The 26,341-nt window shown below is 40.7% G+C and overlaps 2 protein-coding genes across 2 annotated transcripts in view; both read left to right on the top strand.

The window, feature by feature from the left end:
• Nucleotides 1–26,061, top strand: part of LOC308087932 (H-2 class II histocompatibility antigen, E-S beta chain-like) — a 62,309-nt gene extending 36,248 nt beyond the window's left edge. Inside the window, exon 10 of the transcript XR_013933383.1 lies at nt 25,029–26,061. The gene's annotated coding sequence lies outside the window, so the exon portion shown is untranslated. The remainder of the gene's footprint in view (nt 1–25,028) is intronic.
• LOC308087937 (H-2 class II histocompatibility antigen, E-S beta chain-like) lies at nt 18,210–25,030 on the top strand. The gene is made up of 8 exons (XM_080432196.1): nt 18,210–18,403; nt 18,971–19,216; nt 20,030–20,302; nt 21,350–21,566; nt 22,762–22,829; nt 23,346–23,459; nt 24,004–24,060; nt 24,778–25,030. Exons 1-7 carry the CDS (start codon nt 18,337–18,339, stop codon nt 24,039–24,041), a joined length of 1,023 nt encoding a protein of 340 aa, XP_080288322.1. The 5' UTR covers nt 18,210–18,336; the 3' UTR covers nt 24,042–24,060; nt 24,778–25,030.
• Nucleotides 26,062–26,341: the final 280 nt, after the last annotated feature.

The raw sequence follows: 26,341 nt of genomic DNA, 5'->3' as shown, positions 1-26,341 counted from the left end.
CAAGGTCAGGGAGCTCTTGTCGTACTGTAGGAGCAGGCTGCTCTCCCAACTCCAAGTGTTCAATAACTGCTCGGAGATCTGAATCAGTTCTTTGTTTGTCTCTCAACTCCTCTACCGTCAAGTGAGCAACCACCGGGAGTCCATGATTGTCTTCCTGCTGGAACTCACTGGGTAAAGCATCGGCATGGATAGCCAGAGATTCCACCAGAGTGACTGATGGGTCTGAGTTGGAAGGATCTCGGTGAACCCAGTGGACATCATGCCTTTCACAGATAGCTTTTACCGCTTCGGGCAGAACAACATCTTGGTTTTCCTCATCTGTCATATAATGTAGAGTGAACTGTTTGATTCTTTCACTTTCTTTCCTTGACACTGCATCATTCTTGAGCTCTCCATGTGGTCGCCTTGAAAGTCCATCCGCATCCTGGTTTTGAGTTCCTGCTCTGTATTGAAGCTTGAAGGAGTAGGTTGACAGGGCTGACAACCACCTGTAGCTAGTGGCGTCCAACTTGGCAGAGGTCAAGATATAAGTTAGTGGATTACTGTCCGTGACAACAGTAAAGTCTGTGCCATAAAGATAATCACTGAACTTGGCAGTGACGGCCCACTTTAGAGCCAGGAACTCTAGCTTGTGCGCGGGATATTTAGCCTCACTTCTCGACAGTCCTCTGCTTGCAAAGGCAATCGCTCTCTTCTGTCCATCTTGCTCTTGGTACAATGCTGCGCCAAGCCCTGTTGTACTAGCGTCGGTGTGTAGGATGTATGGAAGTTTGGGGTTTGCAAACCCCAAGACAGGGGCTGTAGTGAGCTTGTTAATGATCTCTTCAAAGGCTCTTTGACACGATGAAGTCCACCTCTCTCCAAATGACTCCTTTGGGTTGAAGTACTGAACAGTTTTACTTTTCCCTCCACTGCTGTTTTTCCTTAGAGGGGGGTACCCTGCTGTTAGGTCATTAAGAGGCTTGATGACCTTGGAATAATCTTGTACGAAACGGCGATAGTAGCCGGAAAATCCTAAGAAAGAACGTAAGTCTTTGAGATTCTTGGGTTCTGGCCAGGTCTTAAGGGCTTCGATCTTTTCTGGGTCTGTCTGTACTCCATGTTGGGACACAATATGTCCAAGATATCTGACAGATTGTTGGAAGAATTTACATTTTTCCGGAGATAATTTCAATCCGTACTCTTTTAGTCGTTTCAGGACCTGTAGTAGCCTCGACTCATGCTCTTCCAGGGTGTCCGAGAAGATTATGAGATCGTCAATGAAGACCAATACTTCTCTGCGGTTGAGATCTCCCATGCATCTTTCCATAAGCCGTTGGAAAGTACTTGGTGCGTTTGTTATTCCCTGTGGCATTCTATTAAACTCCCAAAATCCAAGGGGGCACACAAAGGCAGTCCTTTCTTTTTCAGCTTCCTCCATCTCAATCTGATAATATCCCGATTTTAGATCAAGGACTGAGAACCATTTCGAGCCAGTTAACAGGGAGAACACGTCCTCCAAGTTGGGTAGTGCGTAGGCATCTTTGATGGTCTGGGAGTTGAGTTTTCGGAAGTCGATACATAAACGCACAGATCCATTCTTTTTCCGAACAACGACTATGGGAGATGCGAATGGGGACTCTGACTCACGGATGATACCAGCATCCAGTAGCTCTTGAAGGTGCTTTCGGACTGCATCTACATCCTGGGGATGAATGGGTCTAGCTCTGTGTTTGAACGGGGTATTATCACTCAGTCTGATGTGGTGTTTCACCTTGTCAGTGTGGCCATAATCTAGATCATGAAGGGCGAACACGTCAGGCATCGACTTTAGCTGTTTCGTGATCCGATCTCTCCACTCAGGTGACAATGGTGAGTCACCAAAGTCCAAGTCCAGCTCTCTAGCTTGGGGGGCATTTGAGTCTGCAGAATGCTCCTTTCCCATCACCTTCTGAATAGCATGGATCTCAGCTAGCACTGTTTTAGGAGGAATTGTGAGGTCATTTTTACTCTCATTCTTTATCATAACTGGGAGACGGCAGGGGCGCTTAACAGGCAAGGTGCACAGGGAGCGTGCCACTAGTAGCCCACCAGGAAGGGAAGATCTTGATGCGGCCTCTACAGCGACCCACTTTTCACAATGAGCATTATTCATAATGAGCAGCCCATCAAGGACGACTGTACTGCCTGCTGGCACTATTTCAGGGCCATCACTCTGTACTTTTACCCAGCCTATGGCACCAGTGCCGGCTTGCCGTTGTCGCACTTCTAAGATTTTCAACACCACTCTGTAGCCATAAAGGGACGACTGAGGGCGACATTCATTTCCTTGCACATAGTTGGAGTAGAGGACATCTAGTGTATTTGTACCAATGAGAATTTGGGGCATGTCATTCACATCAGGGATTACCAACGCTAAAGTGGGCACTTGAATCTCTTTCCCCACAAACTCTTCGGGGAAGGTCAAGCTCAATTCTACATACCCAAGGTAGGGCACTGCCTGTCCATTGGCTCCCTCTACTTCCAACTTTACATCCAATAACTCATCCATGGACTTCATGCGATGACAAGGTAAGTGCTTCTCATAATACGACTGTGGAATGGTAGTCACTTGGGACCCTGTGTCTAGAAGGCAATTGACTTCCTTGTCTTCAATTTTGATGTGAGCGGTGCATTTCGTTCCTACTAGTCTTGATGGCAGTCTGACAGATGCGGTTTCAGCAGAAGCAAGTTTGCTGTTCACTCTCTTAGTTTCTCTAGGGCGGTCATTTTGTCTCTCAGTCCCTGTTTGCCCTGCAACAGGGGCTTCTAGGAGTTTAACCTTTGGGTGCCAGTGACGCCATTCTGGCGGTCCCATTGCTGTTGCTTCGCTTTAAGCAGCTGCCTCTTCTCTTCAACCAAAACAGGATTTGGCTCACTCTCACAGTTAACTGCAAGATGTCTGTCCTCTCCGCAATTGAAACAGTAAGAGGGACGGGGTCTGTAGCTTGTTTTCCTGGGAACCTCACGAGAACCTGCTGATGTCACTGTCTGATGACCACTAATTGGAGGTGTAGTCACCTGAGCTTGGAGTTTGGCAAGCTGCTGCTTCAGTATCTTTATCTCTGCAGCTTCTGGGTTTTCATTCTTAGCTTCATGAGCTGCTGTCCTCATATCCGTGACTTGGGCTTGGATTTCCGCAAGCTGTCTCTTTAGTGTGTTGAGTTCACTTGTTTCAGAGCTAGGATGTTTGGCCTTACGATGAGTTGTAGTCTGCATGACAGCAACTTGAGCCTGCATCTCATTGATCTGTGTCTTCAGCAGCTCAGTCTCAGTTATTTCTTCTTCAGGTGCAGCATATGTACATGTGGTCAGACGGTGTGTTGCAGTTTGCAGCTTGGGCACTGTACAACTTTGCTTTTGTAGCCCAAGGTGTTGTCTCATTCGCTTGTCTTTTGCTGCTTGTTTGTCTTCTTCTGTCCTAATGAGTAGCACCAGGTCAGCAAAGGACGGAGGTATTTTATCTTTTGTCTTTTGTTCCAGTTGGAGATCAGTGATCAAGTCATTCTGCCAACAGCCCCGGCAGAACTGCTTTAAGAGATAGCGATCTCGTTCACTCTCTGCAATACCACCTCTTCTGACAACTGCGCTCAGGGTGACTTGCAAGCGATTGAGGTAGGTAGAAGATTTTTCATCTTTGTCCTGCCATGTTGCCATGAACTTGACCAACAGCTCGTCTCCGTCTTCTACTGAACCATAGACCGAATCTAGTAGGTTGAGGTACACTGATGGCAAGGCCTGAGGGCCAATATGCTGGATGACATCAGTGGCCGGAGGCAACAGACTGTCTAGGATCTTTCGTGTTCTATGCAGGTCTGACAAGGATGGATCAGTCAGCAGCAAGTCAACATTTGCCCTCCAAGTGTCATAGTCCAGTTCACTGTTCGGACGGGGAGTTTTCCCAGAGAAGGTGCGGAGGCGAAATGAAGAGTGCACAGCAGACATGGTGTCATTGGCTCGCATGACGTGCTCGACAACTACCCGCTGCACAACAGGAGGGTTAAGATCATTCATGGTGAGGGCAGTATGGGTCATTGTAGTCGGTATGTCTCTAATTGACTCAGACTGACCACGTTGGGGTGCAGGGGATGGTGGAAACAACACTGGCAAGTTCCTATCCATCCCGTATTGAGAAGCGCCAAGCAGAAAAGGAGGAGTTTGGTGAGATGGTGCTCCAACTTCCTTAATTTCCAAACTGGCGCCTGTTGATCCAGAAGACACTGGTGAGGGTTCTGGTTCAGAATATGTATCGGGGGTTATCTTATCTTTGGCAGGGAGACTGACACCTTTCATCATACTGATCTTCATCAGCTCCTCCTGGAGCACTTCCTGAAATGACTTGCCACTCTTGCCAGCAATGGCCTGTAGTTCTTCAAGATACCCCTTGGTGGCGTTATTGGCTGTATCAGTGTAAACACTATCTAGGGCACGCACATTGAAGATGACATTTGTGTCAACTGAGCTTGTGTACTTCATTGGTAGTAGGGACCTTAATGTGTGCATACTAGTGTGGAATTCAAGGATAACGTGACGGTGAAATTCTGATTTGGCATCATCAATACGCACTATGTGTTTAATAGAACCATACGTTTCTAGGTGTTTCTCAAGCTCCTCATCCAATGTAGTATGGGTTAGACCATCTACAATAACTGAGTTAAGGACATTTATGTCCTCTTCTCTCAATATAACTTCCATGGTGCTATTTTCTGTGATTTTAGATTTTTTTGGTCTATTTTTTACTGTTGCTACTCAATTGTACTCAACCGTCCTGGCTGGTTCGCCAAGTTCTGTAACCCGGGCTCAGTCCTGACGTATATTAGCAGACACTGGCCGGTACAGATGTGTATTTCTACTTCTATCAAATTAGCATTTGTTTGGACTAGTGCATCAAAGATTATAGGTTCGGTTGAAGGACGGATGAGTATTAAAGAGTTAAGGAGTGAGCAACAACAATAAAGAAGACTCAGAGACCAACAGATACGTTTAAAGAGAGTTAAATGTATTAAAAATAAAATAAAATAGAAGTTGAGGGATGACAGTGAACACTTTACTTTTTCCAGCTTGTAGAATTAGTGCAAACAAAAACACCACCTAAATAGACTAGTGGTCAGTCTTGAACATAAGTTTTTATGTATCTTATTTTTGTGTTCCTATTTATCCTAAAATTAGGTTATTGAACTGTGACGTCAAACCTGAAGCTTTTTTATGAAATACTTTTTAGTCCTTTAAGCCTAAGTAATGTTTAGTTTTTAACCTCAGTATATCAATTAAATGGATTTTAACCCCAAAGCATGAAATGAAATGGTTTTAACCTTTTAGTAAATTAAATGATTAGATGAAATGTTTTACTCTTATATCAAAATACAGTTTGACCTTTTCATCAAAAAATATCTTTATAACAACAAAAAACTTGTTCACTTCTTGTATCAAAAATACCCTTAATTGAAATGACAGCGTAATGCTCAAATATATCAGTCAACATGAAATTGATTTTAAAACAATAACCAGTGTGTCTTCTTTTCTTTTTCTTTCCTTTTGTTTTCTCAGTTCAGTGGAAAGAATGAAATGTCCATGAAACTATTCCTTCAGTGTTCTTTGCAATAGTCAATCCTACCAGTTCTCCAGATCAAAGCAACAGTTATTTTCGGATGGACTCAGATGGGTTTGTTCACCAACTGCTGAACTCTTCACCACGGTTGGTTGTAGATCAAAGACTTCCACAGTTGAAATCCACTCTTTAAAAGACCCAGCCTAAAATAGGCCAAATTGAGGATTACTCTCTATGTATTCACATTCACAATCAGCATAAACTGCTTACTCATCTTCAGTCAATAAATCACAGAAGTATATAATTATCAGAAATAACAATAACAGTCATTAATTATAATGTTTGAAAACCATTGTATATGGAATCAAATCACTCACCAGAACAATCAAGTTTGAGTTCTCATATTCTTTTGTGCAAGGACATGGTTCACACAGCATGGATCATCACTTTATAGAAACAGGTGACATAGGAACAGAACAGATAAGGGTTTTTGAATGTCTAGATTCACTCACAGCCACAATGGGTTTAAATGTGTGCAGCCATTATACTGCTAGTAGCACACATGTGGGTGAAAGTAGGTCAATTGTCAATTAACACTTACGTGAGTTTCTTCCAGGATCAAAGCTCACTAACGTTGTGTTTTGGATCAATCAACTGCACAATGGGAGGTTCTCCCTTTAATCAACGTGTATCTTTGAAAACGTTATTCAATGTGTAATCAATCTCCAGGAAGATGCGACGTGCTTCTCCTCTGGTTTTAGATCAAAGAGAGTGTCTCTAGAATATGACGGTCTGTTCCTTCACTCACTCCTGCAGCAAGCAGGGCTCTGATTGGTCAGTGAAAAGTGTCACTGATCTCAGGTCTGTTTTGTTCCAGTGCCACCCAAAACTTTACACTTCAAAATAAAACACCTTCACCTTAAGTGAATATTATGTGAGACCTCTCTAGATTGAGGACATTTGTACAGCAGGGACTTATTTTGTTGGACACAAAGCTCCATTTCCTTCATGGATTTTATGCAATATTTAATATATTGCTGATTCTATTTTAATATTCATGACAAATATTCCTTTTGAAATCTTTATTTACTGCTAATTCCTTGTAGCTTTTAAATCCTATTTTAAGGCATGGTAACATGGGTTACAAGTACCTTTGCAACCACTGTGATGGCTGCAAAAGAAAAAGGAACGAAGGAAAGTCAGTTTACTGTGAAGAGCTGTTTATTCTGTGACGGTGGACATGCTCTTGAACTGTGTCCACAATTGGAAAGGAGGACACACAATGAGAAATTCACTTTTCTAAAAGAAAATGGAATATGTTTTGGCTGTTTGTGCAAAGGACACATCAGTAAAGACTGCAAAAAAAGACTCAGTTGCAGCGTTTGTAGTTTGAAGCATCCCAGAATGCTACATATCTACCAAAGAACCAAGGAATTTAATAAAGACCCAGCTGAAGGGAAGGAAACCACCAAAGACAGAGCCATGGCTTCCGTGCTGACAAGTGGTCTTACTGGGGCCGGTGAAGACAACTGCAAGCTTGCAATAGTGCCGGTTCAGGTAAAGGCCAGGAAAGGGAACACAACAGTGCATACATATGCATTCCTTGACCCAGGTAGCACTGCATCGTTCTGTACAGTGGGGCTAATGGCTAAACTCAACCTTCAAGGAAGAAGATCGAATATTTTGTTGAGAACTATGGGTCAGAGGAAGGTTATTGAAACACACATTGTTTCAGGCCTAGAAGTGGCTGGACTGAACGGCAGCGACTTTTGTAATCTTCCAGGCATATATACGCAGAGGACTATGCCTGTGAACAAAGGAAACATCCCACAGCAAAATGACATCGATCAGTGGCCTCATTTAAGGAATGTTCACTTACCTGAACTTGACTCTGAGGTAGAGCTGCTGATTGGCTCAGACGTACCAAAAGCACTGGAGCCAATAGATGTCATCCGGAGTGTGGGAGATGGACCGTACGCTGTAAAAACCATACTTGGTTGGACAGTTAATGGGCCATTAGATGGAAAGAGTGATGATGCTCAGGAGCAGTCAGTGATAAATGCCAACCGGATATCAGTTGTGAAACTTGATCAGCTGTGGGAACAGCAGTTCAAGATTGACTTTCCTGAGTGCATCAGAGATGACCAAGAACATTCAAGAGAAGACCAACAGTTCTTGAATTTAGTCTCAACATCTGCTAAACTTGTCGATGGCCATTATTGTATTGGACTACCTTTAAAGCAAAGGGAGATATGCATGCCTGACAACAGAAGTGTTGCCGAACAACGCACACTGAACTTGAAGAAAAGATTCAATAGAGATCCTTCTTTTCATTCTGAATACACCAAGTTCGTGTCTGACATGATATCTAAAGGTTACGCTGAGAAGGTACCGGACGATGTCTTGGAACGCAGTGACGGAGGAAAGTGGTATCTACCACACCACGGGGTTTTTCATCCACAAAAGAAAAAACTCAGAGTGGTGTTCGACTGTGGAGCGACGTTTCGAGGGGTTTCACTGAACTCTCAGCTCTTACAGGGGCCAGACCTGACCAGTTCTTTGATTGGAGTCTTGGCCAGATTCCGTAAGGAACCGGTTGTCATCGCTGCTGACATAGAAGCAATGTTTCACCAAGTGAAAGTACCAACTGAAGATCGTGACTTGTTACGATTCCTCTGGTGGCCAGATGGAGACTACTGTCAGAACATGGTGGAATACAGAATGACCGTACACCTATTTGGAGCAACTTCCTCGCCCAGCTGCGCAAACTTTTCCGTTAGGAAATGTGCTGAGGACAACGTCAACCAGTTCACTGCTCAGGCCATAAATACCATCATGAACAACTTTTACGTTGATGACTGCCTGACGTCAGCAGCTACAGAGGAAGATGCAATAGCTCTGTATCATGAACTACGAGCAATCTGTTTCAAGGGAGGCTTTCTACTTACCAAGTGGATGAGTAACAGTCGTCAAGTCTTGGCTGTCATACCTGAAACAGAGAGAGCAAAGGAAGTGAAGAACCTTGATTTAGATCATGACGATCTGCCTGTGGAAAGAGTGTTAGGAGTACAATGGTGCGTACAATCGGACGTCTTCAAGTTTAAAATCCTCTTGAAAAACCGACCTCTCACAAGAAGGGGAATTCTTTCTGCAGTCAGTTCAGTGTATGACCCCCTAGGAATGTTGGCACCGGTAGTCTTGACTGCAAAGAAGATCCTGCAAAATTTGTGTAGGAAAAAGATTGGTTGGGATGATGCAATTCCAGATTCCATTGCACAGGAATGGATGAGTTGGATTCAAGATCTTCATATGTTGGAAGATTTCCAGGTTGACCGATGCTTCAAACCCACCAGCTTTGGAACAGTAACATCAGCTCAACTGCATCATTTCGCTGATGCTTGTGAAGACGGTTATGGGACTGTTACTTACCTTGTACTGCATGACAACCATGGTCAGGTACACTGTGCTTTTGTGATGGGGAAAGCAAGAGTGGCTCCGTTAAAACCAGCTACTATCCCTAGAATGGAGTTGACTGCTGCTACCATGGCAAGCAGAATGGACACACTATTGAGAAAAGAGCTGCAGATGGAACTAGCAGACTCTGTATTTTGGACCGACAGCACATCTGTGCTCAAATACATCAACAACAAGACTGCAAGATTTCGAACGTTTGTGGCAAACAGAGTTGCTGCAATCGTCAAAGTCTCACATGCACCACAGTGGAGATATGTGAACTCTGTTAACAACCCAGCAGACATGGCTTCACGAGGCTTGACAGTGAAATCCTTTCTGAAGAAAACCATATGGGTGTCAGGTCCTCAGTTTCTTCTTCGTCCCAAGGAAGAATGGCCTCAGAATCCTGACTGCTTGGAAGAAATCTCAGCCAAGGACTCTGAAGTCAGGAGCATAACTGTAAATGCTGCTCAGATAACATCTGAAGAAGTGGATGCAACAACTCGCTTCATCCATTACTTCTCATCCTGGACTTGTTTGAAGAAGGCCGCAGCTTGGATGCTCAGACTTAAAGGACTGCTTCTCTACCGTAGCAGAAAGAAGAAACAAGCAAGCAATGTCACTGCTCAGCTTCAGAAAGATAACATCCATCAGAGAACTCTGAGATCTGCACAGAAGGAGACAAGAAATCTTGAGACCTACCATGGTCTCACTGTTGAAGACCTGGCTACCGCTGAGATGGAGATAATCTGCTTTTGCCAGAAGAAGAGATTTGCAGATGCAATCTCAAGTTTGAAAAATGGAATGAATGTCAAGAGGACTAGTCACATTCATAAACTCAATCCCATTCTGGACAATGATGTACAGTATTGAGAGTGGGCGGCCGACTTAGCAGGGCTGCAATGCCAGAAGAAACGAAACATCCTGTCATATTGGCCAAAGAGTTTCACGTTTCGGAACTAATTCTTCGGCATATCCATGAACAGGTGGGACATGGTGGTCGCAACCACATGTTATCCAAACTACGCCAGAAATATTGGATTCCTGGTGCTACTGTTGCGATCAGAGGAATCATGTCAAAATGTGTTGTTTGCCGCCGCACAAATGCTATACCTGGACAACAGCAGATGGCAGACCTGCCTCTGGACAGAATCTCTCCTGATGAACCTCCATTCACGTATGTTGGAGTCGATTATTTTGGACCCTTTGGAGTGAAACGTGGCAGAAGTATTGTAAAACGCTACGGTGTCATATTCACGTGTTTGGCTATAAGAGCGATTCACATTGAAGTGGCATCATCACTTGAGACAGACTCGTTCATCAATGCCCTTCGCCGTTTTACAGCCAGACGTGGTCAAGTGAAAGAACTGAGATCTGATAATGGGACCAATTTTGTGGGAGCTCAACGTGAGTTGAAGGAGGCGATTCAAAGTTGGAATCAAGCCCAAATTCACAATGCAATGCTCCAGAAAGGAATCAATTGGATCTTCAATCCCCCTGCTGGCTCACACCATGGAGGTGTTTGGGAAAGACTGATTCGATCGGTGAGAAAGGTGCTCAATTCCACACTTAATGTGCAAAATCTTGATGAGGAAAGTCTGCACACCATTCTATGTGAAGTTGAAGCTATCCTCAATAGCCGACCGATCACCAAGGCTTCTACAGATCCCAATGACCTTGAAGCACTTACCCCGAACCACCTTCTGCTTCTGAAGACTGCACCTTCCATGCCACCAGGACAGTTTCAGAAGGAAGACATATATGCTCGCCGCAGGTGGAGGCAAGTTCAATATATGTCGGATTTATTTTGGAAAAGATGGGTCAAAGAATATCTTCCCCAGTTACAGGAAAGACAAAAATGGTCTAACATCAGACGCAACTTCACACCAGGAGACCTCGTGATCATAGTGGATGACTCAGCGCCTCGGAACTCCTGGCTAACTGGGAAAATTGTGGAGACCATTCTGGACAGAAGAGGACTCGTACGTCAAGTTCGAATTAAGACCAAGACCGGCTTTTTGAACAGACCCATCACCAAAATCTGCTTGCTACAGGAGACGGAAGATAATTGAAAATTGACTTTGAAATTCACCTTTTTACCCCTTGCCCTTGACACTGACCTTTGCCCCTTTTTTGCCCCTTGAAACACTATACTGATTCACTACACTCACTACACTATACACTGTTCTTGAAGAAAGAAGAAAGAAGACTTCGCGTAAAAAAAAAATCGCTTTCGTATTGCTTTGAATGCCACTTACGATTGTGTAATTATCATTTGTTGCATAATAATTAGGGGCCGGTATTGTAGGGGCCAAAATGTATATTTTGCTTGTTATCTTATTTTTGTTAGTTTTTTCCCACGCTTGGGTTTGTTGTCCCACTTCCCACAGTAATCAACTGATTAGCTCCTGCTGTGTGTCTGTTCATTACCTTTTAGTTTATTTCAGGTGTGTGTCTCAGGCTGCTGGGCTTTTCAGTGAGAGAATGGGGGTGAGCTAGGCTCAATATTTTCTGTTGACCGTTTTGCTTTATACGTTTAGCCTACATTTCATTCATCTAATTTTCAGTAACATTTTTTGGACCTTATTATTTTGTATGAATAAATCACCTTAACTGCAATAAGTTTTCTGGTTTTGCTTGGAAACGCGTCACACAGTTCCTGCCGAAGCTCAGCCTCATAGCACCACTTCTAAATGGTTTTTGAATATTGGGAAGAAGTAGTTGCTACAATACTATCTCCGCCCTTAGATTGTCCGCAATTTGGAGCAGTTTGAAAAACACTTAAACCCAGGATTTTCCAGCTATTTGCGTGAAACTGTATCATCTGTGTGATCTCTTTTTTCACAGTTTCTGTCTGTTGGTCCAATGCCTTCTCCCTTAAACGAATGCTTCACAACACCAAGGTTGCCAGTTCAAGCCTCACTTGATGCAGGCTTCATTAAAGTTGCATTGCACACAACATGACTGTATCAGTGAATACATGTGCAATTGTTAAAAATAACATGAAATGCTTAACAATATTTGTTTGTCAATTTTCTGACATAATTATGTTCTTGTAGAAAGTGAGCAACAGCAACAGTCCACCTGGCCTCTCACCAGGTCAGGTCTGTTGGTCCAATGGCTTTTCGCTTAAGCGAGTGCCTCACGACCGCAAGGTTGCCGGTTCAAGCCTCACTTGATGCAGACTCATTTAAATTGAATTGAAAAAAACATGACTGTATCAATGAATACATGTGCAAACGGTAAAGATAACATGAAATGCTTATTTGAAAGGGTATGTTTTTGCAATGTATGACATACTTCATTCTGAAAATAGCCGATCTACAATCTCAAAACTTTTCAGATAGCAACGTGTTTCTGAGCTTGTAGATCGGCTGGTTTCACTGGTTCACTTTTATCTTCAACAGACAACCTCAGCCTAGACAAAGCTATAGCACTATAGGTAGTGTTGCAGCCTCTCAATCCGAAGGTTGAGAGTTTGATTCCTGTTAATGGCAATAGGTTGAGACGTCCAATCAATCCATTCTGCTTCCATCTTTCTCTCTCTTCAATCTATTATGTTTCCATGTCTCTCTCTCTTCAATCTATTCCGTTTCCATGTCTCTCTCTCCGCCCTTAGATTGTCCGCAATTTTGAGCAGTTTGAAAAACACTTAAACCCAGGATTTTTCAGATATTTGCGTGAAATGGTATCATCTGTCTGACCTCCGTTGTCACTGGATCAGGTCTGTTGGTCCAATGGCTTCCCGCTTAAGTGAATGTTTCACAACATCAAGGTTGCAGGTTCAAGCCTCACTTGGTGGAGTCTTCATTTAAAGTGCATTGCAAACAACAAGACTGTATTAATGAATACATATGCAATTGATAAAGATAACATGAAATGCTTATCTGAGAAGGTAAGTTTTTGCAATGTATGACATACTTCATTCTGAAAATAGCCGATCTACAATCTCAAAACTTTTCAGATAACGTGTTTCTGAGCTTGTAGATCGGCTGCTTTCACTGGTTCACTTTTATATTCAACAGACAACCTCAGCCTGGAAAAAGCTATAGCACTATAGGTAGTGTTGCACCCTGTCAATCCGAAGGTTGAGGGTTCGATTCCTGTTAATGGCAATAGGTTGAGATGTCCAATAAATCCATTCTGCTTCCATCTCTCTCTCTCTTCAATCTATTATGTTTCCATGTCTGTCTCTCTCTTCAATCTATTCTGTTTCCATGTCTCTCTCTCTCTCTCTCTCTCTCTTCAATCTATTCCGTTTCCATGTCTCTCTCTTCAATCTATTCCGTTTCTATGTCTCTCTCTCTCTCTCTCTCTCTCTCTTGAGGGGCGGCCATAGCTGAGTGGTTAGTGAGCCCGCCTAGGGAGCCAGAGGCTCTAGTTGCCCCAGGTACGATTCCAGGCCAGGCCAGCAAATGCGTCGATGAAATGAAATTTGTCCCTGAGCAAGCCTCTTAACCCCTAATTGCTCACAGGCCCTCATTGGAAACAAGACTGCAAGGACTTTCATGAACGGACCTGTTAAAGGAATTATCCTAATCTATTCCGTTTCCATCTCTCTCTCTCTCTCTCTCTGTGGGTGAGAGGTGGCATTGCAAAAAACATGACCTTAAGCTCAGTCTTCTATGTTTCTATGGCTTATTGTGCATATTACTTATAGTTTTGTCTCTCTTTTAATGTATGACATACTTCATTGTGAAAATAGCCGATCTACAATCTCACAACTTTTCAGATAGCAACGTTTTGTTTGCCTTTATTGGTAAATGGTTTGTGAACCAGTGATATAGAGTAGTTCGAGACACAGAGGCCTGGTTCAAAATGGACGGAAATACTTATAAATATCATCAGACACTATCAGGAAGGCCATATATCTAGCTCAATGAGAAGAAAGGCAGTCTTGGAGTCCGTAGGTTGCTGGTTTGATCCCTGTCCACGACAATGTATTGAAGTGATCATGATTTGGCACTATTCGGATAACATATAGTGTTTCTTGAGGATAGGCTTAGGTGTTGTTTTACTGAGGTTAGGGTTAGTGAAGGTTTAAAATGCTCATGTTAATTGCATGGTCCTCTTTCTCTCAAGTTCAGTCTTCTATGTTTCAATGGCTTATTGTGCATATTACTTATCATTGCTTCTTTCTTTTTTCTCTCTTCATTCCCTGGCCCCGGTTATCGCTGCTTGCAGCTATATTTATTATTATTATTCCAGTGTGTTACTGCTCTATACATTATTATTATTATTACCCTTATTATTATTATTATTATTATTATTATTATTATTATTATTATTATTATTATTATTATTATTCCAGTGTGTTACTGCTCTATACATTATTATTATTATTATTATTATTATTATTATTATTATTATTATTATTATTATTATTATTCCAGTGTGTTACTGCTCTATACATTATTATTATTATTATTATTATTATTATTATTATTATTATTATTATTATTATTATTATTATTACCCTTATTCCAGTGTGTTACTGCTCTATACATTATTATTATTATTATTATTATTATTATTATTATTATTATTATTATTATTATTATTACCCTTATTATTATTATTATTATTATTATTCCAGTGTGTTACTGCTCTATACATTACATTATTATTATTATTATTATTATTATTATTATTATTATTATTCCAGTGTGTTACTGCTCTATACATTACATTATTATTATTATTATTATTATTATTATTATTATTATTATTCCAGTGTGTTACTGCTCTATACATTACATTATTATTATTATTATTATTATTATTATTATTATTATTATTATTATTATTATTATTATTATTATTCCAGTGTGTTACTGCTCTATACATTACATTAACCATTTTCTACCTGCTGTCCCTATTTTGAGCATAGGGGAAAAAATGTCATGAATAAAAAAATAGTGAAAACACAAAACACACGTGAGCTTGTATATCAGCTATTTGTGGTTAACATGTGTAGTCGGGTAGAAACCTCTTATCTCCATATTTTAACTTTGTGAGTCTTTTTGTAAATGAATGCCCTACTTGATCATGCAGCGTCACACAAAAGCATCAAAAGTAGCAGATCTACAAGCTGGAAATGTGGCGCGAAGCGACACGTTTTGAGCTTGTAGATCTGCTACTTTTGATATGTTTGAATTTGAATCCTGAAAATTAACAGTTCTGGACATATGAGGTTTACCACCTGTGTGGTATACACACCTTTAGGCTCTAATGCCATGGCAGCGATTCCCTGGTTCGATTCCCAGACCAGCTCCACCATTGCTCTTTGTCACTCCCCTACTTTCTCCCCCACCTTGACTGTCTCTCTACACTGACCTATTGAAATGAAGCAGAAATGCCCGCAAAGCTAAACATTTAAATTTGAATGCATTTTACTATTTGAAGATCCGGATCCGGATCCGCAGAACCAGTCCGGGTTTCTTCCTAATAAAAATAGTAAAATTGACATTAAAAAAATAAAAAAATAAACAGTACTGGGTTTGATGATGTTCCATATTGTCTGAATCAGCTTTGTTTGTGTTCGTTTACGTGCTAAAAGAGTGACTTTGAGAGATGTTTCACCGTACAATGTAAGTCAATGAGGAGCATTTTTTGAATTATCGATTTCTAATCAATGGAGCAATTATTTTTGATTTCTTGTCCACCTTTGGAGTTGGACATCATGGCAAGGTAAATACACAACCCAAATCTCTACCAAAGTGGTCTTGTCCTTTAAGTGATAGAAGCTTCTATATCATGTGACAACAAACTCTCTCTCTCTCTCTCTCTCTCTCTCTCTCTCTCTCTCTCTCTCTCTCTCTCTCTCTCTCTCTCTCTCCCTCCCCCTCTCTCTCTCTCTCTCTCTCTCTCTCTCTCTCTCTCTCTCTCTCTCTCTCTCTCTCTCTCTCTCTCTCTCTCTCTCTCTCTCTCTCTCTCTCTCTCTCTCTCTGAGTGAATCAGGAAGTGAAATTAACGTTTGGGGAGTTTCCAGTGGGAAGCTAGAACCACACACACACACACACACACACACACGTCTGCCTGTCTGTCTGTCTGTCTGTTTCAACTTTTAAATTACATCAGATTTAAAGTGTCCTTATTGACATGAGCAACACGTTGACATTACCAACAAGAGTCAAATAAAACAAACAATAAATAAATATATAATGATGTACAGTCTGTCAGGTTGTTGACATCAACATGTCTCTCTAGTAACTGGTGATGTTTAATAAAATAATAATTCTGATTGGCTGCTGGGTGAATCAGGAAGTGAAATTCAAGTTTGAGTTTCCAGTCAGAAGCTTCAGTGGTGAGTTCACAACACACACACACACACACACACACACACACACACACACACACACACACACACACACACACACACACACACACACACACACACACACACACAAACCTCTCATGTGACACTATGATCACATGACCAGTCTGTTTTTAAAGACATTTGATGGTTTCAGCAGTGAGATGTAATGAGGCTTGGATTGATGTTTAATTAACATGAACAGCATTTTACCAGCAACGCTGAACACACACGTGCACACACACACGTGCACACACACACACACACACACACACACACACACACACACACACACGCCTCTGAAGTAACACTTTGATCACATGACGTGATGGTTTCATCAGTGAGATGTAATGAGGCTTGGATTAGAGGAGCGTCTGTGAGTTCAGTTTACAGAGGTTCCTGGTTTGATTCCTGACTCCTCCTGGCTTCATGTCAAAGTGTCCTTGAGCAAGGCACTGAACCCCTAACTGCTTCTGATGAGCAGGTTGGAGGAAAGCCTGGTATTCATTCTAAAACTGAGCCCTGTGATCTGGTTTAGAAAAAAGGATAAAAAAAACTGTCGTGCTCCAGTGGTTGGTTCTTGTTGGTGTCACATTGTTTTTGTTCCCCACATAATGTGAATCAGTTTGTTTAGTCTCGCTAGTCGCGCTACGAGTTAGAATAAAAGATGAAGATACCAAACCATTATTATACCAAAAGAAACAAAACAATTATACCAAACTAAACAAGTTTTAAACTAGGGGAATCATTTTGGAGGCGCACAGCGCTGGAGGTTCCGGTCGTGGGTTCCGGCCGCCTGATGACGTAAAGTTATTTCCACTCCAGACCGGACCAGAAACCTGAAAATGGTATTTGATCCAGGCTACCTTTAACCACTCTGATGCTCCAAGATGTCACCTTTGACCTTTGACCAAGAAGATGTGGTTGAGTTAGGAGGTCAAATGTGACTCCTTTGTGTGAGAATGTAGAACACCTTAGCTTATAAATTATTAAAAGTAAATTAATAGACTAAATAGACTTTTACTGCACAGCCTTCCAATCCAATGGTCTCTGAGTTCTGTCCATATGAAGTGTTAAACACTGTGTAACACTGCTGTAGAACCATATGTGTGACATTCAGTTTATTTGGTGAGACTATTCTCTTACCAGACCTGAACAGTGTTTGTGTAAAGTTTGGTGTGGATTGGAACCCCCCACCCGTTGCCCTCCAACAGCAACTACATGGGAAACATTATTTATTTTATTCATATTTTAAATAATCTGTAATCACTTCAATCTGAAATGATGAACTTTAACCTTTAGCCTCCCATCATGTCTCATCTGAAAGCTTTTAATTAATTACAACATTTTACTTTCTTTCTTTCTTGTGTTTCTCTTCAACAGAATCAGAATCATCTTTATTGTCACATCACAGGTTAAAGGTGTAAAGAAGTGGGTGAAATTATTTTTTGTGCAGCTCCATCGTTTTAGTTATTTTCAGAAAGAGAAAGAAAAGAAGACGGGGGGGGGGGGGCGAGGAGAGAATAAAAGATGAATTAAACAAAGATATTTACATACTGTATGTACATAAATAGCATAAGGTAAAGCATGTACATGAGACATAAGGTGCATAAGGTACAGTATGTACATGAGGAGACCTAAGGTGCATAAGGTGCAGTATGTACATGAGGTTAGACATAAGGTACAGTATGTACATGAGGAGACATAAGGTGCATAAGCATTAGCTATATACCATACATGATTATGTGCAATAATCCAGACTGTCGTCTTTCTGGAAACAGATGATGTAACATCATATCTTTAATCTGATTGGCTGATTCTTCTGAACTAAAGAACGAGTCCTCCTTCATTCTCTTTCAGACTCCAGAACTTCTCTTTCAGTAAACATCTGTTTATTCTGATCTGTTTATTCTCATCTGTTTATTCTGATCTGTTTATTCTAATCTGTTTATTCTGATCTGTTTATTCTCATCTATTAAATTCAGTTCATTTTTGATCAGTGATGATGAAGATTACAGCCACCCTCCTCATCCTCTCCTCTGTACTTCATGTCAAAGCGATCCCAGGAAGTAAGTACATTATATTTATGTTATTATATAATATATACATTTATATCTACTGTTATTATATAAAAACAAATATGGACAATGCACAATACAAACAAATGACTTCCACGCACGCTTGCACGCACAAACGCACACACACACATGCACGCATCCTCATACACACACACACACACACACACACACACACACACACACACACACACACACACACACACACACACACACACACACACACACACACACACACCCTCCTTTTACCTGTATATACAGTATTGAATCTTGAATGTTGGTCCAAATACATAAACATTAAAACAGATGTTAGGAACTGTTGTTGTGACATCATGAAAAAAAATCGGTATGAATTACTTTCATAATAAAAAATATATAAATACATAAAAACATTTTAATCTGTTTCAGTGTGAATAAAACGTTTGACAGGAAGCTACTTTTAATCCAACCTTTCACTTCATATAAGAACCAAACATGATTGTTTAACATGATGATTATGTGTTATTGTCACTGTGAAGAAGTTTGTTGTTGAAATTAATGTCATATTTGTTTTATTTCCAGTGTTCCATGAGGAGATTCAACTCTTTGGCTGTTCAGACACAGTTAAAGACTCATATAAAGAGGTGATGATGGGACTGGATGGTGAAGTGATGTTCTACGCAGACTTCAACAAAGGGAAGGAGGTGGTGGCTCCGTTTGTGGCTCCAATGACCTCAGGAGGTTATGAAGTAGCTTTGGGTTTTCAGGCGTACTGCAAAGCCAACCTGGACACCATTCTCACTGCCTTGAAGAAACCACCAGTGAAAGGTACATGAATACTATTAACACAGTTATTAACTTAAACGGTTGAATACACACACACACACACACACACACACACACACACACACACACACACACACACACACACACACACACACACACACACACACACACACACACACACACACACACACTTCAATTTATTCATTTCATTTTCAATTAAAAGACATGAATCATGTCAAAATCCAAGATAATACGATTATACAACAGAAAAACAAAAATCGTATTAATTAAGTACCGTACTTAAGTACAATTTTGAGGTATTTGTACTTTACTCAAGTATTTCCAATTTCTAATATTTTTACTTCTACTCCAGTACATCTCAGAGGCAAATAGTGTACTTTTACTCCATTATAATTATTTGAAAACTTAGTTACTAGTTACTTTGTAGATTGTGATTATTATTATAAAACATAGTAACAACTTCAGCCCTATCGGCCATTTGAAAATAGCCGATCTACAAGCGCGAGGCATTGTGAGCTTAGATCTGCTATTTTCAAAATATTTGTATTCATTTGAAAACTTGAAATGGGACATTTTGTACAATGAGTACTTTTACTTTTGATACTTTAAGTACAGTATTTCTACATTGCAGTATTGATACTTTTACTTAAGTAAAACCTTTGAGTACTTTTTCCACCACTGAAGGCTGGTAGAGTGTGTTGTTAATGTTGTTTTATGGTCGTTTAATTAATCAATTAATAAAATAAATTGTGTGCATGTGACCCGCACCGCATAGTGCACACCCCCCCCCCCCCCCAGCGCACCTTAATGACATTTGTAATTGTCTATTTCCAGATGGATATGTGTACTATGTGGCTTCCCGCTGTGTGTTTAACTCCAGTGAGCTGAAGGACATACAGTACATACAGTCATATAATTTCGATGGTGATGAGTTCATCAGGTGGGACAGTAGAGTAGATCAGTTTGTTGGATACACTGAGTATGGTGTGAAGAACGCAGAGCGCTCGAATAAAGATCCTACACTACTGCGTGTGATGAGAGCACAACGAGAGGCAACCTGCAAACCCAACGCTGAGATCGTCTACTCCTCTGTTCTGAACAAGAGAGGTGAGCTGATCTCAGAGCAGCACTCATCACCTCATAAACTATAACATGACATCACATGATTCTATTCAGAGATGATTAATGGTGTTAATATTGATCTGGTAATGATTATAAAACATTCTTTAATCTGCTGAGAAACATTTCAGATCATCTTGATTTATAGTGTAGCCTATCCTAACACGCTGTCACGCAGTGGAAATAGCAGATCTACAAGCTCACAACATGTGGTGTCACCATCGTACACCGAGTATAAATGAAACATATAAATCTATTTCTGAGTGTTTTCACCTACATATAATGACCTGCCTAAAACAGAGACACTAGGATTAATGTTTTTAAATTAACTTTAAAAAGAACCATGCAGGCTAAAACACACCTCTATACACTTCATTTCACCACCTGATTTTATATTTTAATTATTGTCTTTACTAGTTTGTTTTGTATGTTTTTTATTACAATATTTTACAGGATTATGTGTATTGTTTTGTTTGTTTTTACTCTTATTCATTTGAGCAATGTTCATTAAATGATATTGCTGGTTTATTGTTGTTTATGTAAAGCACTGTGTAACTGTGAATTATTTAATATGTTTAAATTATGTTATATAAAATTCTATGTTGTAGAAAACGGTAGACTATGGTAGAATCTACAGTACTCTATGAAACGTTGTTCTCTGGTGCCATCTGGTGGCCAAACACTGACATTTACAGTTACAATTTACAATGCAGGCATTTATCAGACGCTCTTAATCCAGAGAGATTCACAGTAAGCAAGGAAAACACAAGGTAATACATCAAATGCATAGAAATAGTAATCTAGGATCATAGGTAAACCAAGAACCTATCATCAGTCTAAACAGTATAATATCAAATACGAACATTTTGGCTGGTTGAAGACCAAGAGCGTGCAGCTTTCTGGATCATTATAATCATTCATTATCATCATTATGATCATGATAATGACATTTTCCTATGACGGTTATATAATAATAATAATAATGATAATAATAATAATATTTATTTTTATTATAAATTTTACTTATTTATCCAGTGGAGCCCAAAGTGAGACTGAAGTCAGAGACTCCCCCTCGTCGTGGTGAACACACTCACATGCTGAGGTGCAGCAGCTACGACTTCTATCCTAAAGTGATCCTGGTGACCTGGTGGATAGGGAAAGAACCTTTGACCTCTGGCCTCTCCTCTACCGATGAGCTGTCTGATGGAGACTGGTACTACCAGTACCACTCCTACCTGGAGTACACACCCAGGTACACACCTAACAGACACCTATACATAGAAATACACACCTAATAGACACCTATACATATATTCTTTAAAATAAAACAAGTGTTACTCACTTGCTGAAAATGGCCCATTAATTGGTAGGCTAATATTAAGTCTCACACACACACACACACACACACACACACACACACACACACACACACACACACACACACACACACACACACACACACACACACACCGACCATGTTTATCACCAGTCCACTCCAGACACAATCATGCAGCAAGCTCGTCGTCGTGCACGCATGACGAACGCACACAGAGACTCGCGAGTTTTCTTCTGCCTCTTGCCTTCCTATTTTTTCTGCAATGGGGAGGGAATAGTGGAATACACAATGAACACTAGAGAGCGGAGGAGGAGAGCCCAGCGGAGCATTCACGCTCCTACACAAACATAGGCAAACATTTACTTTTCTCCAAAAAACTAAATATCAACAAAGATCAACGGATCAATGTGTTGTATCGCGGCGCGTTTCAGCGTGTAGATCGTCTACTTCCACAATCTGTCCTAATGTTAGTGCTAATTAACAGCTGCTCACTCACTGCCAGACCGGGCGGGGAGGAGGGGCCGCTTCAGCTCTGAGCAGATCCACATGGACACACATTCAACTTGAGGACACACGCACGTCATGATTATTTTAGGTGGAGAAAATACCAGTATAAGCTTATCTTATTGCCTATAACGGTCTAATGCTATGGTGCCTAATTGTAGTTGTGTTTTTAATCTTACATTTAAATATAAAAGTTCATCGTTTAGTTATTATGATGAGCGGCATGGCTCATTTTGGGTGCCCCCCCTGCACCGTGCCCCCCCCCCTGCACCATGGTCCCCCCCCCTCTGCACCGTGGTGCCCCCCCCCCTCTAAACCATGGTGCCCCCCCCCTCTGCATGGTTCCCCCCCCCCTGCACCATGGTGCCCCCCCCCCCCCCCGCTGCACCGTGGTGCCCCCCCCCCCCTGCACCGTTGTCCCCCCCCCCTCTGCACCGTGGTTTCCCCGGGGTGCCCCCTCTGTCCCCGTGGGGACAGAGGGGGCACCTGTGCGTATAGGTACTGATCTCAGACAGAAAAAAATGTGGTGTGTGTGTGTGTGTGTGTGTGTGTGTGTGTGTGTGTGTGTGTGTGTGTGTGTGTGTGTGTGTGTGTGTGTGTCTTACAGATCAGGAGAGAAGATCACATGCATGGTGGAACATCCCAGCCTGACCGCGCCTATCAAGATGGACTGGGGTCAGTTACTGTAATCTAATGTAATCTACTGTATTCTACGGCATTCTACTATATTCTACTGTAATCTACTGTAATCTACTGTATTATACTGTATTATACTGTAATCTACTGTAATGTGTTACACTTCACTCTGTTTTAAGGGTTCAAGGATTCTTCTCTTTTTGTAACTGAAGGTACATTTGTTTTGCAGAAAGGAAACACAGCAATCCAATTAAAAACAATAATAATACAGACACCAGAAATAAAAATCAATACAAATACATTAAAACATCCTAAAAAAGTAACCATTCTAATAAGAAGGTCATGACAGGAGCCTCACTTAGAGCTTAAGTGTCTTGTCTAGATGAGGTACATCATCTTTATTTACTAATGGCTGCAGGTACAAAGACATTCATAGAATGTATAGAATTTCTATAATATAATATAATATAATATAATATAATATAATATAATATAATATAATATAATATAATATAATATAATATAATAATTATAACATAATATTTGTATTGTCAGATGACTCCATGCCAGAGTCAGTGAAGAACAAGGTGGCCATGGGAGCATCAGGTCTGGTTCTGGGTCTGGTCTTGTTCCTGTCTGGATTCATCTACTTCCAGTGGAAGAAACGAGGTGATTAGCATGTTTAATTAACATGTTTCATTAATTAATCTATTACCAGTGGAAGAAACGAGGTGATTAGCATGTTTAATTAACATATTTCATTAACATGTTTCATTAATTAATCTACTACCAGTGAAAGAATCGAGGTGATTAGCATGTTTAATTAACATGTTTAATTAACATGTTTCATTAACATGTTTCATTAATGAATCTACTACCAGTGGAAGAAACAAGGTCAGATCAAGGATCACATGACATGTGGAACCTTCACAGAAATGCAAACAAACAAACAAACATGTAAAGCCACAACCTAAACTGGTTAATATTGGTTTAGAACCTTAACCGGTTTAGACCAGTTTAGACAACCTAGTTAGAGGTCAAAGTGCGTTCTATGTTGTCACATGTGACCCTGATGACTGAACCCTAATGTTGTTTGTTGTTGTGTTATTGTGTTGTGTGTACATTTATGCATTTTATGGAGAAATACACACAATACAGTACATAGGATTTATTTGTGTGTGTGTTTTAACTGTCTCTCTTCTTCTTCTATCAGGTCGTATTCTGGTGCCGACAACCAATGAGGATCTTTAGACTCCTCCCACACACCCAGGTTAACTTCCTCTTTCTTTTTACTAAACTTTTTTACATCTACATTCATACAGTTTTAATGTATAAAAGTGTATAAAACTAGAAAACGCAAAACAACGTGCTTGTGCAAGAAAACAACTAGCCTGGTAAACCATCCCGGTAGCGTGAATTCACATTATCATGTGTCTTCTGCTTAATTTCTTATAATAATTAATCTAATAATCACATTTAATAATCAAATGATTGGTTGTATCAAACAACACTGATGAGAATGTGGTCAGATGGGGGGGGTCCTCTTGGTGAACTGTGTAGTTTGGACCATTCATCATCAATCAAATATGAACATGTCTTACATGATGCAGGAGTTTAGATCCCATAGCCTGAGAGGACGTTCAGGTGATTCAGTCAGGAAGTGAAGAGACGACACATAGCCAAACTCTGAACCAATCATTTGAACACAACATATCAGTGAACTGTACCCAATGATTCAGTTAATTGAACACAACATTTCAGTGAACTGAACCCAATTATTCAGAACATTGAACACAACATTTAAGTGAACTGTACCCAATGATTCTGTACATTGAACTAAACATTTCAGTGAACTGTACCAATGATTCAGTGACTAATAATTTGGGAATGATTAATTTAATTTTATAAGGGAAGGTTATTTTAAAGTGTTAACATGTTCACACAGTTAATACATTCTGATTCTTATTGGTTTATTGTCTTTTCACAGACTTTTCTCGGTGTGTTTTCAGAGAAGCAGAGAGTCATCGCTGCCCCTAGTGGAGAGAGGAGTAAATACATGTGTGTCCATTCAGCTTTTAAATACTCATAACAGCAGCACAATGATGACATCATCAACCTTTTTCACAAATGTGTCCTTTACACAATTAAAAATGCTAATTAGCTAGCCAAGGCTAACGATAATTAGTGTGCGGACTCTGTCTTTTCCCGGTGTTTCGTCCAGTTCGACGTGGTTTTGAGGTTAGGTTAGGGTTAAGGTTAGGTTTATAAACATAGTTTCTGTGAGGTTAAAGGTCAGGGTTTAGGGTTATAATAGTTCAGTTCTTCATAACATTAATATTAATATCCATCTGAATGGAAGTCAGTCAGCAATGTTTGGTTTGGTTTGGTTAGGTTTGGTTTTATTATTTTATAATTGACCATAAGTCATTTATTATGAATTATAATTTGTGATATTTAATGTGTTAAGATCATTATGACATCACTGTTTCCCTGTGATGGGTGGACCTGGACCCTCTAGGGTGGTCCGGGGTTATGGGTGGACCTAAACCTTTATTTAGGGTGGTCTGGGGTGATGGGTCCACCCAAATTAGACAACGGTGGGCCACCACAGTCTAGGAAATGAATGGGAAACAACTGATGTCACGTGTAACGGCCCTGTGTGGCCTCATATTGTGTGTTTTAACCCTCTGAGTGTTCTCAGTGCCTCGTTTGGTAATTGGAGGGTGGAGTGGAGATTGGAGGAGTGGTGTGGTGTCTGGAGACACACCTGGGCTTCATCCTCAATCAGCCCAGCCAGCATAAAAGCCTGGGAGAAGCTCCTCTTCAGTCCTTTTACCCTCCGTCACCTCCATGTGCTGAACCCTTTCTGTAAGTTAGTTGGTGTTTAGTAGGTCTATATAGGCTGTGTGCCATACCTTTTTCTGTTTAGTGCGTAAAGATAACTTTAATACTGTGTGTTTAAAGTACAGACACTTATTAGATAGGAAACTTCACTTCACTATGTTACAAACCTTCACCTGAGTGTACTAGAGAAGGGAAGCTTGGTAGGGGTGTGCCGCCATTTGTTTTGTTCCCCCGTTTTGACCCGGTTTTGTTTAGTTAGGGAGCCTAGAATAGTGGTTCTCAAACTTATTCATGGCAAGGACCCCCAAAATGATATGTATTTGGCCGCGGACCCCCATCTCGAAATATGTTGTTCCAGGGACCCCCAGAAGCCAAGATTTGTGTTAAAAATGTTTGATTTGAAAATATATATATTCAAAGATTTTCACTCCTTCATGTTTTAAAAAAAATAGCAGATCTACAAGCTCATAGCGCGGCTATGAGCTTGTAGATCTGCTATTTTTGAATAGCCAAAGTATAAAAGTGATTTAAAATGATTGTGTTGCTATATTAACACATTTTGCTGGGGACCCCCTGGAACCCCTCCAAGGACCCCTGGGGGTCCCCGGACCCCACTTTGAGAACCGACGGCCTAGACTGTAACTCTTGTTTTGGTGTAGTTTAGGTTTTCTTTTCAGGTAGGGTTGGAATGTTTTGGCTTTGGCCAC

Source organism: Gymnoscopelus braueri, assembly GCF_963280865.1.
Source record: "Gymnoscopelus braueri genome assembly, chromosome: 7".
NCBI classification, from domain to species: domain Eukaryota; kingdom Metazoa; phylum Chordata; class Actinopteri; order Myctophiformes; family Myctophidae; genus Gymnoscopelus; species Gymnoscopelus braueri.
This window is presented reverse-complemented; position numbering and strand designations above follow the sequence as displayed.

What these genes read in the sequence shown, in the direction of transcription:
- LOC308087937 (XM_080432196.1), top strand. Translation starts at nt 18,337, where the DNA reads ATGATGAAGATTACAGCCACCCTCCTCATCCTCTCCTCTGTACTTCAT. An exon ending in GAAGAAACCACCAGTGAAAG is followed by an intron (nt 19,217 to 20,029) that starts GTACATGAATAC and finishes GTCTATTTCCAG; the next exon opens with ATGGATATGTGTACTATGTG. An exon ending in GCCTATCAAGATGGACTGGG is followed by an intron (nt 22,830 to 23,345) that starts GTCAGTTACTGT and finishes TTGTATTGTCAG; the next exon opens with ATGACTCCATGCCAGAGTCA.